This window comes from Elgaria multicarinata, chromosome 9 (assembly GCF_023053635.1).
Source record: "Elgaria multicarinata webbii isolate HBS135686 ecotype San Diego chromosome 9, rElgMul1.1.pri, whole genome shotgun sequence".
Classification (NCBI taxonomy): Eukaryota; Metazoa; Chordata; class Lepidosauria; order Squamata; family Anguidae; genus Elgaria; species Elgaria multicarinata.
The window spans coordinates 49558324-49572218 of NC_086179.1; the positions used below are offsets into that span (position 1 = coordinate 49558324).

At 37.9% G+C, this 13895-nt stretch overlaps 1 protein-coding gene across 1 annotated transcript in view; it reads right to left on the reverse strand.

Annotated features, from left to right (window-relative positions):
• Nucleotides 1-540: 540 nt before the first annotated feature.
• The window catches only part of PTPRQ (protein tyrosine phosphatase receptor type Q), a 131294-nt gene continuing 117939 nt past the window's right edge, over nucleotides 541-13895 (reverse strand). Inside the window, exons 57-63 of the mRNA XM_063134713.1 lie at nucleotides 12114-12190; nucleotides 7011-7145; nucleotides 6776-6901; nucleotides 5524-5672; nucleotides 4759-4894; nucleotides 3326-3449; nucleotides 541-1395 (exon numbers count right to left, since the gene is read on the reverse strand). Coding sequence (XP_062990783.1) covers nucleotides 1358-1395; nucleotides 3326-3449; nucleotides 4759-4894; nucleotides 5524-5672; nucleotides 6776-6901; nucleotides 7011-7145; nucleotides 12114-12190 — 785 coding nt within the window. The 3' untranslated portion in view covers nucleotides 541-1357. The remainder of the gene's footprint in view (nucleotides 1396-3325; nucleotides 3450-4758; nucleotides 4895-5523; nucleotides 5673-6775; nucleotides 6902-7010; nucleotides 7146-12113; nucleotides 12191-13895) is intronic.

The following is a 13895-nucleotide window of genomic DNA, read 5'->3' on the forward strand; positions in this document are numbered from 1 at the left end:
ACCAATCTAGTCCTGCTTTGTGTTTCATACAGGGTCTAGCCAGATGTCTCTGGGAAGCCCACAAGCAGGATATAAGAGAGATATCCCTCTCCCACTATTTCTTCCCAGTGATTGGTATATTGCCTCTGAACTTGGGGACAGCATATGATCATCATGACTTCTTGCCATTGATAGCCATCCCCCATGAATTTTTCTAATAATCCCATTTTAAAGCCATCTAAGCTAGTGGCCATCACTATATCTTGTGTCAAGGGATTCCATAAGGCAGCCTTCCCTAAACTGGTGTCCCCCACATGTATTGGACTATAACTCCAATCAATCATGGGAGTTGCAGTACAATACATCTGGAGAGCAGCAGGTTGGGAAAGCCTACCATATGTTAAGTTTTTGTTATTTATTCGTTCAGTCGCTTCCGACTCTTCGTGACTTCACGGACCAGCCCAAGTCTTGTCTGCCATGAATCTCCTGCTAATCAGCTTCATTGTATCTGAATAGGGCAAACCTGCAATGAGAAGGAACACTCCAGCTCTGCCCCTCTCCTTCATGTTCATTGCCCTCTACTCATGGAGGGTGACTCTCTGAACAGGAGGGCCTCCTCTATCCATCATGGCTCTCCCATGGGAGCCAGAACACTGGGAAATCAGTGTTCTGGCTTGCGTGGAGAGCCTCCATGGATACAAGAAGCTCTCCTCTTCAGACAGTCGCCCTGCAAGAGTGGAAGCCAATGAATGTGATGAAGGAGAGGGGCAAGGAGCATTCCCTCTTGGTGCATGTTTACCTTATTTAGATACAGAATGCCTGAACAGGCCTTGGGTGACCCTGGCTTCTAGTGTTATGATGTGATGGTGTTACACTGCACTGTATATTTGTCTGCCCACCACATGTCATTAGCTTTTGGTAGCATGAATATGTACAGTAGTGATATCTTATCATAGGTTATTATTGTACGAGATGTTACTAGGAAAAGGAGAGAAAAGGACATGGAAACATTAATTAGATAAATCTAATTCAGCCCTAAATTCCAATGAAATTGGTGGGACAAAACATACAGTTAAATGTTTAGGTTCAATTGATGTCAACAGGACTTAATTGTGATGAAATATTGCCGGACTGCAAGCATTGCATACAATATTTTTATTATAATAATAGGACTGCACTCTGTATAAAAGTATCATTTAATAATTTATAGTATTTGTGAAGGCACATAAATAGAGTATAAACTATAACTTTTTATTTTATTTTTTACAAAACGACTCTTTGCTCTTATTTAATTGTAAGAAGGGGATATATTTTGGCCCCTGATGTTAAAAAAAATACCATTTGTTTCTTGAAACAAAATAAGGTTTCATCCGTATATTTACATGGTAGTTTCTTCCCACTCTAGTTCCACATCACCTACAAAAGAAACAGATACACTAGTTGAAGTTTTAAAAATTAAACTTAGCAGGTTACATGTAATAGTTTAGTACGTATACAAAAAAAAAAGATATAAAAGAATTAAGATTAGCAAATGATCGGCAATGGAAGTTTTGTGGAGCCATTTTTTTTTAGAATCACCATGGTACGATAAATCTCATTTACTGCTGTTTTCAGCTTGTGTTTATTTATTAATTGAAAAGATTTTTATATAGCACTCCAGTGGAATTCCAGAGCAGTTTACAAACACAAGAAAACACACACAAATAGAACATGATAAACATATTTTTTAAAAAACATATTAACATACATTAAAAAGTCTGGGTGAATAAAATGTCTTTGGAAATGTACTGGCACCAGGTAGGCCTCTTTGGGGAGGGAATTCCACAAATACAGTGCCACCATTGATAATGCTCTGAGAAGGTTTGTGGTTTGGATTTTATGGATTAAGAGTACAAGCATATGTAAACCGTGTTGAGCAGCCTTCCCCAACCTGGTTCCCTCCAGATGTTTTATAGTTCAATTTCCATCAGCCCCAGCCAGCATGGTTAATGGTCAGGAATGCTGGGAATTGCAGTCCAGAACATATGGAGGACACCAGGTTGGGGAAGACTCGTGTAGAGGGTCTTTTTGATTAGCTTTTAGTTTCTCTCTGGTCTTATGATTGTAGGCAAGCTGAACATTGCAGCAGCAGCAGCATCTCATCAACGTACATGGTGCTTTACAAAGTATAAGATGACAGACTTCTGCCCTGAGGAGCTTACAATCTAAACCTTTCCAGGGAGAACAGCAGCAGAAGGAGAGAGAGATGGAGGCAAGGGTGAGCAGGAGAGGAATATACGTGCATTTCAATTACATGCATTTATGCCTAGTTACAGCAGGGAATGGTGACAAAGGAGATTTATGGAAGACTTAATGGAAAAGATGCATTTTGAGGAGGGATTTAATAGAAGTAAAAGTGACATCACAGGTGAAAAAAGGGAGGAACTACAGAGTAGTCTAAGGGAGCAGAAGAGCTTTAGAGGTGGGTAGACCATATACAGAGTGAAGGTCAAAGGCAGGATTGTATCAGGATATGAGAGTAGAGAGATGGGGATGGAGTGGGTAAGGCCACAGAGTCCTTTGAAGGTAAAGATGAGGAGATTCTGCTAAATCTGGGAGTGGGCAGAATTCCATGAAGGGACTTAAGGAGGGGTGTCACACGATCAGAGCAATGAGACAGGTGAACAATTTCAGTAGCAGAGATCTGGACAGAGACGAGGATGCAAAATTGAGATAAAGAAAAAGGACAGATAGGTGAAGGTTGCAGTACGGTGAGAGACAGCAAGAGCACGAACCAGAGAGACAGCAAGAGCATGAACAGGACAGAAAAGGGCAGCCATATTTTTGCAATTTTGTAAAGGAAGAAAAGTTGACATGACATGTTAACAGACTAAATATGGGGAGGAAAGGAAAGAGAAGACAGAGATAAAAACAAGATTTTAGCATTTTCAGCAGGGTAGACTGTGACATTGTTAACAGATCAGGTCAGTATATGAGGCTTAGTAAGAAAGTTGAGAAGTTCAGTCTTGGATGTACTGACTTTGAGATGACAAGCAGACAAAGAGAAATATCAGAGAGAAACTAGAGATGTAGAATGGTTGGAGGAAGGAAGAAAGTTCTGAGGTAGAGAAGTAGAGCTGGATGTCGTCAGTATTTATGTTGTACTGAAAACCATTGCACTTGATGAGTTCATCCAGTGACAGGGAATAGTAATTGCCTTTGTGTCCAAGAGGCAGAAATCATAAAATCAAATAAAACTTTAAATCAAATGATGCTTCTCAAAACATATTATTTCAATATGGCCAAACAAATACACACAACAGTGTAAAATAATAAAATAATTTTGGTACAATGTACAACTGTTTACCTTCCATGGCATCCAAAGAGTCCATCTTTTGTAGTACTGAATAATTAACAAAACATACAGGCTGGCTGCTCCTCTTGATCGTCAGTAAATCCAAAACACACTGGTGTAAAAAAATATATTGTGCCTGCAAAGTGTAAAAATTAAAAAATGCTCAGCTTCACTTATTTATAGATGGAGAAATTGCTGCTAATTGAAAATGATCTGAGGTGGTTTTGGAATATAGGCACAGAACACTCTTATCCAAAAGAACTTTCTTACAGTTCTTGGGATTGATGGAGGGCATTCTAATAACCTTTGGGATAGTGCCTGCCCTCGAAACAGGAGGCAGGACCAAGCTTCCTGCAGCAGCTCCTTCAAGACAGGGGCTGTGGTGGTGGCCCTGAACCCCCAGAACGGAACTGGAAATCCTCAACCCACAAATTATAAAAAATGAACAGGCTAAAACTGCCAAATTAGTGTAACATAAAAAAAGCCAATCATGATATGGCAAAGAGAAAATAATGAGAGGACAAGACAATGGAAGCCCCCCAGGAGGCCTGGTCACCCTCTCCCATAGGTTTGGCAAGGCATGAACTGAAAGTGAGCATGGGTTTTAATGGAATTGTTGTAATGTGGGTTGAGGGTTTTAATGGAATTGTTTTATGTGTTATTGTAAAGCGCCTCGATGCCAGAAATGGTGAGGCAGCACTATAAAAAATGCTTTAAATAAATAAATAAACATATTTAAGCTTGTTTCTTACTTTAGCCTGAAAGTGGAAAGAGGGTATTGGAATGCTTAAATCAGAAAAAAAATATCAAAGTAGATTCTGACTGGCTTATAAATAAATTTAGAAGCATCCAAAGACATAATCATTTGGAGGACTAGGAGCAAAGCCCCCTGCTAATGTTCATGGATAGAGCAGGAATAATCATGACGCAAGCACAGGATACACAGCTGGCTTTATTTGCTTCACCGTCAGGGAACAACTCTCTGCCTTTCCCCGTAAGACTTCCTGTGGTGCACTACAGTTTTTATGAGCTTATAATGATTTTGGTTTCCCTTGGAGATAAAGAGGAAGAAAAGCTCCAGTTTACCATCTGGCTGACTACGGCACCTGGATTGCCGCCCCAGACACCCCAATCCTTAACTGGGTACAGAAATCCGACTAAACCAATGAACAGCAGCTACCAATGCAACTGAATATTTTAAAAAGTCTCACACTGCTCATCCATGCCCAGGCACTGATGAATCTGCTGTTGGTATTGTCTGGAACAGCCTTCTCTCACCTGGTGCCCCCAGATGTGTTGGACTACATCTCCTAGCATCCCTAGCCAGCACAGAGAAGCAATTTCACACCTTCAGTCTGAAGAGGCACAGACCTAGATACAGCTTTTTCCATCTCAGTTGCTATTTGTGAGAACTAGGGCCATAATACAGGTTTGAAACATCTCACCAGATTCTGTACCATACACATTCTTTCACTTCTCAGCTCTGCTACAAGTCCATAAATATCCACAAAGTCATGGTCATTTATATGCTGCGTTAAATGGTCGAGGGCAATATAAACTCCTGTTCTTCCAACTCCAGCACTGTAAGGAACAAGTGGGGATTGAAGTATTTGCATGTGAATGCTTAAAACTTCTAACTGAAATAAGAACTGGATTACAACTTGGATACAATTGACTTAAAATCATAATTTATTTTAAGGTATACTAATGTTTGGTGATACTGAATAGTGTATACCTTTTTGTAAACACTTTTATATTTCTGTAACAGCTCTACTACAGCATTCAACCAAAACAGTAGAAAGTTGCTGGTCAGGATACATCCTGAATATTCTTGGTAATGTTTACTTCAATAGTAGCTGCTGTGTTGCAACTGCTTCATCATCATTCCTAATTTACTAGTCCAGGCTTGGCTTTTTGACCAGTTGATGGCTCTCACTCATAAAAATATCTGCTGAGATAGTTAAAGTTGAGTTCTTCTTCATCTCATTAGTATTCCATGTGTGAGCACAGAATGTTTTGTTGTCCCCGGTTTGCGCTCTCTCTGTCTCTCTCTTCTGGCCCTATCAATAACATGCCCAGTAACCACCTTCCCCACAAAAGAGGCATAGACAATGTGAGATGGTTGCAAGTTGGATAAACTCTGTTGCTGTTCCTGATAAACTAACATCACTAGTGTAATGAGTTTCTACTGGAATAGATTGTCTGCTTACCTGCAGTGAACAACTATGGGTGTACTATCATGTGCTCGGCTGGCACGGATCAGCTTTACAAAATGGACTAACGATACACTTGTTTCAGGTACTCCATGTTCAGGCCAGGCAGTAAAGTTACACTGACGTACCATCATACAATCCCCATGCTTTCAAAGACAAGTTGAAATAAATAAAGATTTTGTTTTAGGATTGCAAAGACTTCCACATATAGTTTAAGAGGCACTTATACTGAAATAAATTCCGTAAGATTTTGGTAATGGCACCCTTCTATGCCACTCCATCTAAGAAGCTTGCCCTTGATTGGATTACCTTAGATTTAATGATTAGTAAGGTAACCCCCCTCCCCAAAGAAATAATATATTTGGTTGGAAGACCAATATTGTAGCTGTTGTTCTGCCTCTGGCAGTGAGATGGAACAACATTTGATATAGAGCTCAAGAATCAAGGACATCATAGAGTCATTGGAACTATTCAGGAAAGAAGAATATGCATGTATGAACTCGCTCTCAGATTCCCTGCATTTCTCCTGGACACCCACTGTACTCCTAGTTTTGTGCTGCAGTGCCTTAGCAGGAGTAAAGCAAATGGCCATCTGGGCATAACCTCAAAAATATTACTACTACTGTTTATAAGATTTCCCCTTAGTACTTGGTTGTTTCATGTTGTTGCCATCTGAAATGGCATACTGGGCACATTGAAACGTCTCTAAAATTAGCAGTCAGGACCAATTTATACCTGCATGTATATCACTTGATATCTCATCACTTGATGACATATCACTCAATGATTTTTAGCTGAATGTGTGATCTGCCTCCATTGAAAAGCATTGTGTTTGAGTGATGATAATGAAGAGCTCCTTCTATGTTTTTGATTGGTTATGACTGTTTCACAAAAAAAGTCATCTCTCAATGTTGCAATCAGACAAATAAGAATATGCATATGTGAACTCACCCTCAGAATCACTGCATTTCCCCTGGGCCAGGACACCCACCACACTCCTGGTTTTGTGCTACAGTGCCATAGCAGTAGTAAAGCAAATGGCCATCTGGACATCCCCTCTTGTTTTACAGAACATACATACATGGTTGGAAGTATAAAATCCAAGATAGTGTATTCATAAAGGGGTTATAAATATTCTGGAGAGCTAGATATGTTTAGGTTAAAATCAGAAGTTTTAGCAGCAGCCTGATCATAATTTTCACAGAAAATATGAAAACTTTTTTTAAAAAAAACTTAGACATGAATTTACCTTTTCAATTTTTAGATCTCTGATGGTCCAGTCTATTTGAATGTCTTCCACTAATTTAGTAATCACTATATCTCCAAAAACAGTCACTGGTATGTTGTCTTCAGGCCAGTACTGATGACATCTTATCTGCAATCAGTATGGTAACATGGTTTATAAAAATTTTCCTAGGGAAACTTTGTGGATGTGTAATTGTCAGCTACCAAATATATTTATAATTTGTATATTGGTAACTCACCCGTCCTTTTTCAAAACACTGAGTAAGCATGACAAGTGTTTTTGCTCTGGTTTCCCATACCATTCTCCAGAAATCCCCCACCGTGCCTGGTAATGGTCCTTGAGTAGCAATAAATTCATTTGGACATAAGTAGCCCTAAAGAAAAGATGAACCTTAGTGAATGCTGATAAAGAAAAAGGATAGCAATATCATTTGAAGTCACACTTCTTATGGTTATACAGAAATATATCTTATTACTGCATAGGATCTTCAGAAATTCACTCATTCAGAAAATTCAATGTCTTTCTATGAATATTCAGAAGGAACATGTGCATTCCAAGTAGACATTTAGGCAGTGTCCCCCTTACTGGAGAGTCAACACATCTTAGAAAGTGATGGTTCTTAGTCATATACAAGTGGAAGCTACAATAAAATGTTGCAGTGTAGGGTATTCCTGTTCAGGGTCATAGATAGACAATGACAGATAGGTAACACTATGCACATTAATAGAGTTTATATGGTGGGTGTAGCCTTGAGCCCGTTATACTCTTAATATAAATTAATCTTATATTTATTGATTAAAGGTCTCCCTATGCAACTTACAATCTTCCTGCTGGGTTTCATATATAATCAAAGAGATGCTTGGTATATAAATGGAGATTGGCACCATCATTTTTATGTTTATTTTTTTGCTGATTTTCCTGTGAAGGCGTAAGAACATAAGAAGAGCCCTGTTGGGTCTGATCAAGGGTTTATATTGTTCTATTTTGAACAATGGTCCATCAGAATAGACTGCATATAACAAATGTAAAATTTGCATCCCTCAGTTATAGACCCTCACCTCAATCTTCCAGTGGAGAGGATTAACATAGCTTTCTCCTGCCACCTGTTCTGTATATTATGTATCATATAAGCAATAAACAGCTGTGAATTACTTGACCTGTAAGTATCTAGACTTTTTACTTGACTTGTCAGTATATTTCCATAAAGGACTAATCATTCTCCAGTATGACCAAGTACTGGAATATCTCTTTTAGAAACAACACCAATGTAAAGAAACTCAGATGGATGAAACACGTGCTAATAGTTCTGATTTCTAAACCCTTTCTCTTATATTTCATTCATTTTAGTGCTCAAATAAAAGCATAGAAGATGAACATTGACTTCCACTGGAAAATTAAGAATGGACCAGTTCTTCAGAGGAAACACATTAAGATACCCATACAGAAATAAATGCCCCCTCTTAGGGCTGGAAATGCTAATTTCTAAAGTATATGTTCTGACAAGGAAATGAACTTACATAGGACATCCGTAAGAGAATACAGATCCAGAAGAAATAGAGATCCATAAATTTATATATAGTCCTTTTTTGTCTTCCTCCCAGTAGACAATTTTAATAATACTGTGGCATTTTAGCACTAATACAAGTGAATGGTAAATGGATATTGCTTCTCACTCCTTAAATGCCAAAATTATAAGTTAGGCATATTTCTTAAGCCAATGAAGAGGTAAAACTGTCCTAGAATTTAGGAGAATTTGGCTCATTTCTTACTTCTGTTCTCACTTGGGCAAGTCTCTATCAGATTCCCAATTCACAGTTCCTTTGTGAAGGGAAATGCAATGATAATTATGAATCACCATATAGATCTGGAAGGAGCAACACGCAGCCCAGGGGCTGGGCTATTTTGTGACCACCACCGTCCACAAAGTTCCACTGCCAAACCGATGCTGAGTTTTGGCAGCACAACAGCCCCACCCCCCCAGCCACATTTCTTCTCAAAAATGCACCCAATGATTTTTTGCCTTGTTTTAATAGCAAATCACGCTGTTCTAGGTCTTCCAGCAGCATGAATTTGCCTTAAAAATTGACAAGCGCTGATATAGATAACAGAAACCATGTTCAAACCCTGATTTTTAGAGCTTGTTATGGGTAACTACTGAATGCAACAATAATAAAATGTAGACAGAGAAAGATTGTGGAAATGTTGTGCAGTGTAGTATAACAGAATGGTTCTTATAGTACCTAAGCTAACCCTTAGCAGTAATCATTTATAAGAGTATTATTACATTTCACTTTTCAGCAGATCCCAATCACAGCTGCTCTGGGAGTGACTCCATAGCAAAGATAATTGAGTATCTGAGCCAGAGATATAGCACAGACTCTAGTATGTTTTAGTCACTGGAAGTGGCTGAATGTAACATTTTCCAAGTTAAACAAATTAGAATCCTTCAGTTTTACTATTCTTGTTTTGAATTGACACCCAAGCATAATAAGAGCCATGTTGTTCAACAGATGATGTTTGGTTGCCACTACAGGATGACTAGACGTAGGGTTTTAGTCAGAAGGCAGAGCATGGGCATATAGGCTGATTTCAGGGTACCCGGACACCCTGAACCAAAAGGAATTAATCAACAAGAAAATAAAAATAGAGCAGGAGGTGGCATCAAGGAAATATGTGAGCCCATATATCAGCTGGAGGATCTTCCCAGGATTCCCCCCAAAATCTGGTGAAAACATCTAGGGAAATATTTCTTTTCTTTCAATTATGTAATCAGGCCTTGATTATGAAGCTAAAGCTACCCATTTCCTAACCAAATCAGCATCCCCAATTGTGGCAATCCCTGATGATTAAAAAAAAAAAGATAAACAAAATCCTAATTTCATGCATTCTAACATGGTGTACTAGAGATATGGCCATAATGAGTATCCCCCTGTTTCACCACATAGAGACACATAAGGCTATTAATCATCATGGGAGAATGAAATGAATTCCAAAGGTTGTGGTAACTGAACGCAGCAGAGAAATCACCATGGAAACTTACCCAGTGGCATTGGCTTGCAGGAGGTTACAGGCCATTGTAATAATCCAAGAAATCAAGCTCCCTACTCAGTCTATGAGCTTTTCCTTTAACATAGACTTAAAAGGAAATTCAGAAGTTATAATAACCTCTAGAAATGAAGCACTACTAGACCATTTTCTGTTGTAATGATACAATTGTTAATGATGGAGCAAATGTGTTCTCTATTGTGCCAGAGGGTAGAACCTGAACCAATGTGTTCAAGTTACAAGAAAGGGGATTTGAATGAAAGACTAGGAAGAACTTCCTGATGGTATGAGCTGCTTGGCACTGAAATAGACAGCCTCAGCAGCTGGTTGGCTGTCCTTCATTAGAGCTTTTCAGGCAGAGACTAGATGACCACCTATCGGAAATGCTGTAGCAATGCAGATTTCCTATATTAGCAGGGGATTGGACTTCATACATTTGAGGTACCTTTCAACTTTATGATAATAGTAACCAAAGTATTCTGTAAATGGATGGGGAGAAGCAACAGAGAACTGAAATCTAGGGCAGCAGCAACACCTGGGATGTATTGCACACTGTTAAGTTTATTTGCTCTTCACTTCAGTCTCCTGTGGCTAATTTATCCTGTGCCTATTTGTCCATCCATCCAGCAGCACCATAAGTACAAAGGCCATGCAACCTAAACATCTGAAACTTGGTATGCATATTAAAGGGACCCTAGAGCTGTGCACCTCAGGACTATTTTGTTTTTTAAATGCATTCATTAATTTAAATGTGTCCGTGTGGTTGAAGCCTGTAGTAACACTTTCAGCCACTAGCGGCAGACTTCTCTAACCAGCACATAGTCCCAAAATTAGATTTTAAAAAAGGCAAAAGTGACAGGAACCAAAATTGAGAGATTCATACATCCTCAGAAGAGACTCATTCTATCAGTCTGCAATCTTCATTTTAAGTCTGGGTCTACCCTTTAGAAGCAAAGTCAGGTGATGATTTAGATAATAATTGGGAGATCGTATTATTATTATTATTATTATTATTATTATTATTATTATTATTATTATTATTATCTCTTTTCTTGCTCATGGCGGTTTTTCTAGGCAGACATGATGGGCTTTGCCAAGTCATGCTGTCCTTTACTGACTCAGAAACTTTCTGACTATTGAACATATTTTGAGTATGATTGCTTTCTGGATGTTGGTGTGGATGTATTTTGGTAGGCCCAATTTCTGTATAGTTTTTTGATGTAATGGCGGTAACTGATGTGACTAATGGAAAAATTGTGACATTATTATTATTATTATTATTATTATTAGCATTAGCATTAGCATTAGCATTTTCCTTTCCTTTTTCAAAGAAGTTCAAGGTAGTACCCATACCCCACCACATTTCATCCTCATAACAACCCCATGTATGTGACTGAGGTGGACTTGAACTCAAAACATCTGGTTCAGCAGGATAAACCAGTTCTACTTGATGTAGTTCTACTCACTCCCCTCCATCCCTTAACAGGAATTTAGGTTGAGAAATCCCTACTCTTTCACATGGAGCTAGGAAGGCATTCTCTATCCTTCTCTATGCTAAAGGGTAGACTTCAGGGCAAATTGGAAGCCTTATTGGTAATGGATTATCTTCCGAACTCTCCTACCAAAGCAGCTTCTGCATGTCAATTTTGTAAATCTGATGCACCTGTGCACATATGGCCACATTCTTGCCCTACTGATCTTGTCAAGAGGAACTGCCAGAAATGTGGCAGAGCCCCTTAGAAAATGTTCTGCGTTGCAAACTTTATCTATTATGACATTTCTAGACTGGCTTTCAACACAAGCATTCATCAGGTGGTTTATATTCAATAAAACAATTAAAAAACAGCTGTCCATAGGGGTCTGCTTCGATTTCGGTTCAAAATGTAGTAAATAGCCACCAATAGCTTTGGGCAACCTGGTGTCAATTCGTTCATACAGGAAATGCAGTGGTAACAGAAACCAAAGTATTCTGTGAGTTGATGGATAGGAGAAGCAGTTCTGGGTAGATCAGTTGTAATAATTGCTCAGTGCTCATTTTAGTTTTTTTGTTCCCACTTTAATCTTCTGTGCCATCATTTAATATTTGCAGTAACAAATATTAAAAAAAACTTATTAAATCTCATTAAAAACGATTTAGATCACAATCTTACATATTATAATGTCTCTGCAACAGACACAGATGATAAAAGAAAAATTAGACACATTTTTAGATAAATATATTTTTTCTAAATTACTTTTTTAAGAGAGATTAAAATAGGAAGAATGTGATAGCACTTATAAATTATTTCAAACTTACAGACACATAGCTGGCATTGATGTAATCAGATCCAGGTATACTAGCATCAGGCATTAGCTTCACTCTGTTATTATTATCTGTGCAACAGAAATAAAATCAATGTAATTAATTATGTTTGTTTCAAACTACTAGATAGATAGATAGATGATAGCGATAGATAAAATTAGATATAAAAGGTGTGTGTATTATGATAGAATGTATAGTTATTTTTATAAAATGTCATTACATATGATGATATTCTGACAATACATTACAAATGATAACAGTTCACCAGCATTCTTTTTAATACATAGTTATTCTTCTCATTATAAGCCATCATCTGTAACCTCCCAGTCTTGTAATATGATCTGCTCATTCTTACCATTTTTAATAGTGTGCTGCAATGCCATAATGGTCCTAATGTGGTAATAAGACTAAAAAGCCTCTATATTTCTTTGTTATCATTGCAGTATTTCGATTTGAACACATTCGGGAAGTTAAATAAATACCTGTTTATTTATTTAAGCACTTTTACTCTGCCCTTTAGCCAGAAGAGGCTCTTAAGGCGGCTTACAAAAATATTTCTTAAGACAGTCCCTGCCCACAGGCTGACATTCTAAAAAAACATGACACAAAAGATATACTATTCAATAAATATATATCTGTTGGCAGATAATACATATTTTCTGCCTCTCTTCAAAGAGTAATTAGTGGTAAAGTGTCTGGAATTGAAGGCTTGTGCTGCTTTTTGTTCATTCATCTGTGTACAGCCTTTATATAATACTAACTCCTCCAACTCCCTCATATGTGAACATAGTGTCCATTTCTAGGTGCTAAATGGAAGTACGCTAAGCATGGGCATTACAATATGCATAGCAGTCCTAAGAATATACTGGAATGATGGAAATCAAAAAAATACTGAAATAAGTTTTTGAACATATGTCAACAAAAACAAACACCATAAATATGGAGGTTCTGCTACTGCACCAGGGCATGTTATATCACAAACAGACCATAAACACCCATTTTTAGCTCTAGTAAATTAGAGCACAGAATATGTCCTGAACCAGCAGCAGATAACAGGAGCAGCTGTTCTGAAAAGTTAATAGCACAGAATGTGGCTACATTAACAGAGGAATGCTTTGCCCCCCATCTCATATCACATCTAATGCTTAAAATAATAATGGTATTTCTTGTCTTATTAACTGAAAAATGAAGCAGTGTTGACTACAGAGAGACAGACTCCTGTCTCCTGTGATAAAATCTATCCTGGACTTATAAGTCACCAGAGATTCACTCTGATCTTTAGTGGAACTCTTACACAGCGCATTTACAAGTATCCTTAAGAAAGCATCACTGTGTTTGAATGGAAAGTGAATATACAAGCAGGTGGATTTTAGGTTTTCATATGTAAGACATTTTTTTTTCACTAAGAGAAAAAGTCCAGAAAAAGAATAAGAATAATGATACTTTGATTATGTTACAAATTAACATAATTGTAACAAATTGTGTTACATTAATACATAATTTAATGAAACAAAGACTCAAAGACTATACAAAGTCTGTAGTAAGAAATTATCAGTGGCAAAACCTACAGTGGTTCATGAGTTATGACTGAAATAAACACACAAAAGCTGGGAAATCATTTTTTTTTAACATAATGCCACCCCCTTTCAAACCACAATACGCCTTGGGCAAAGTAACCAGCACATGTGTGGAAAGTGACAAAAGGCAGGAGCCCATTGGGATGCACACTAGGGATGTGCTCTGCTCCGATTAGAAGCAGAGAATCAGAAGCGAATT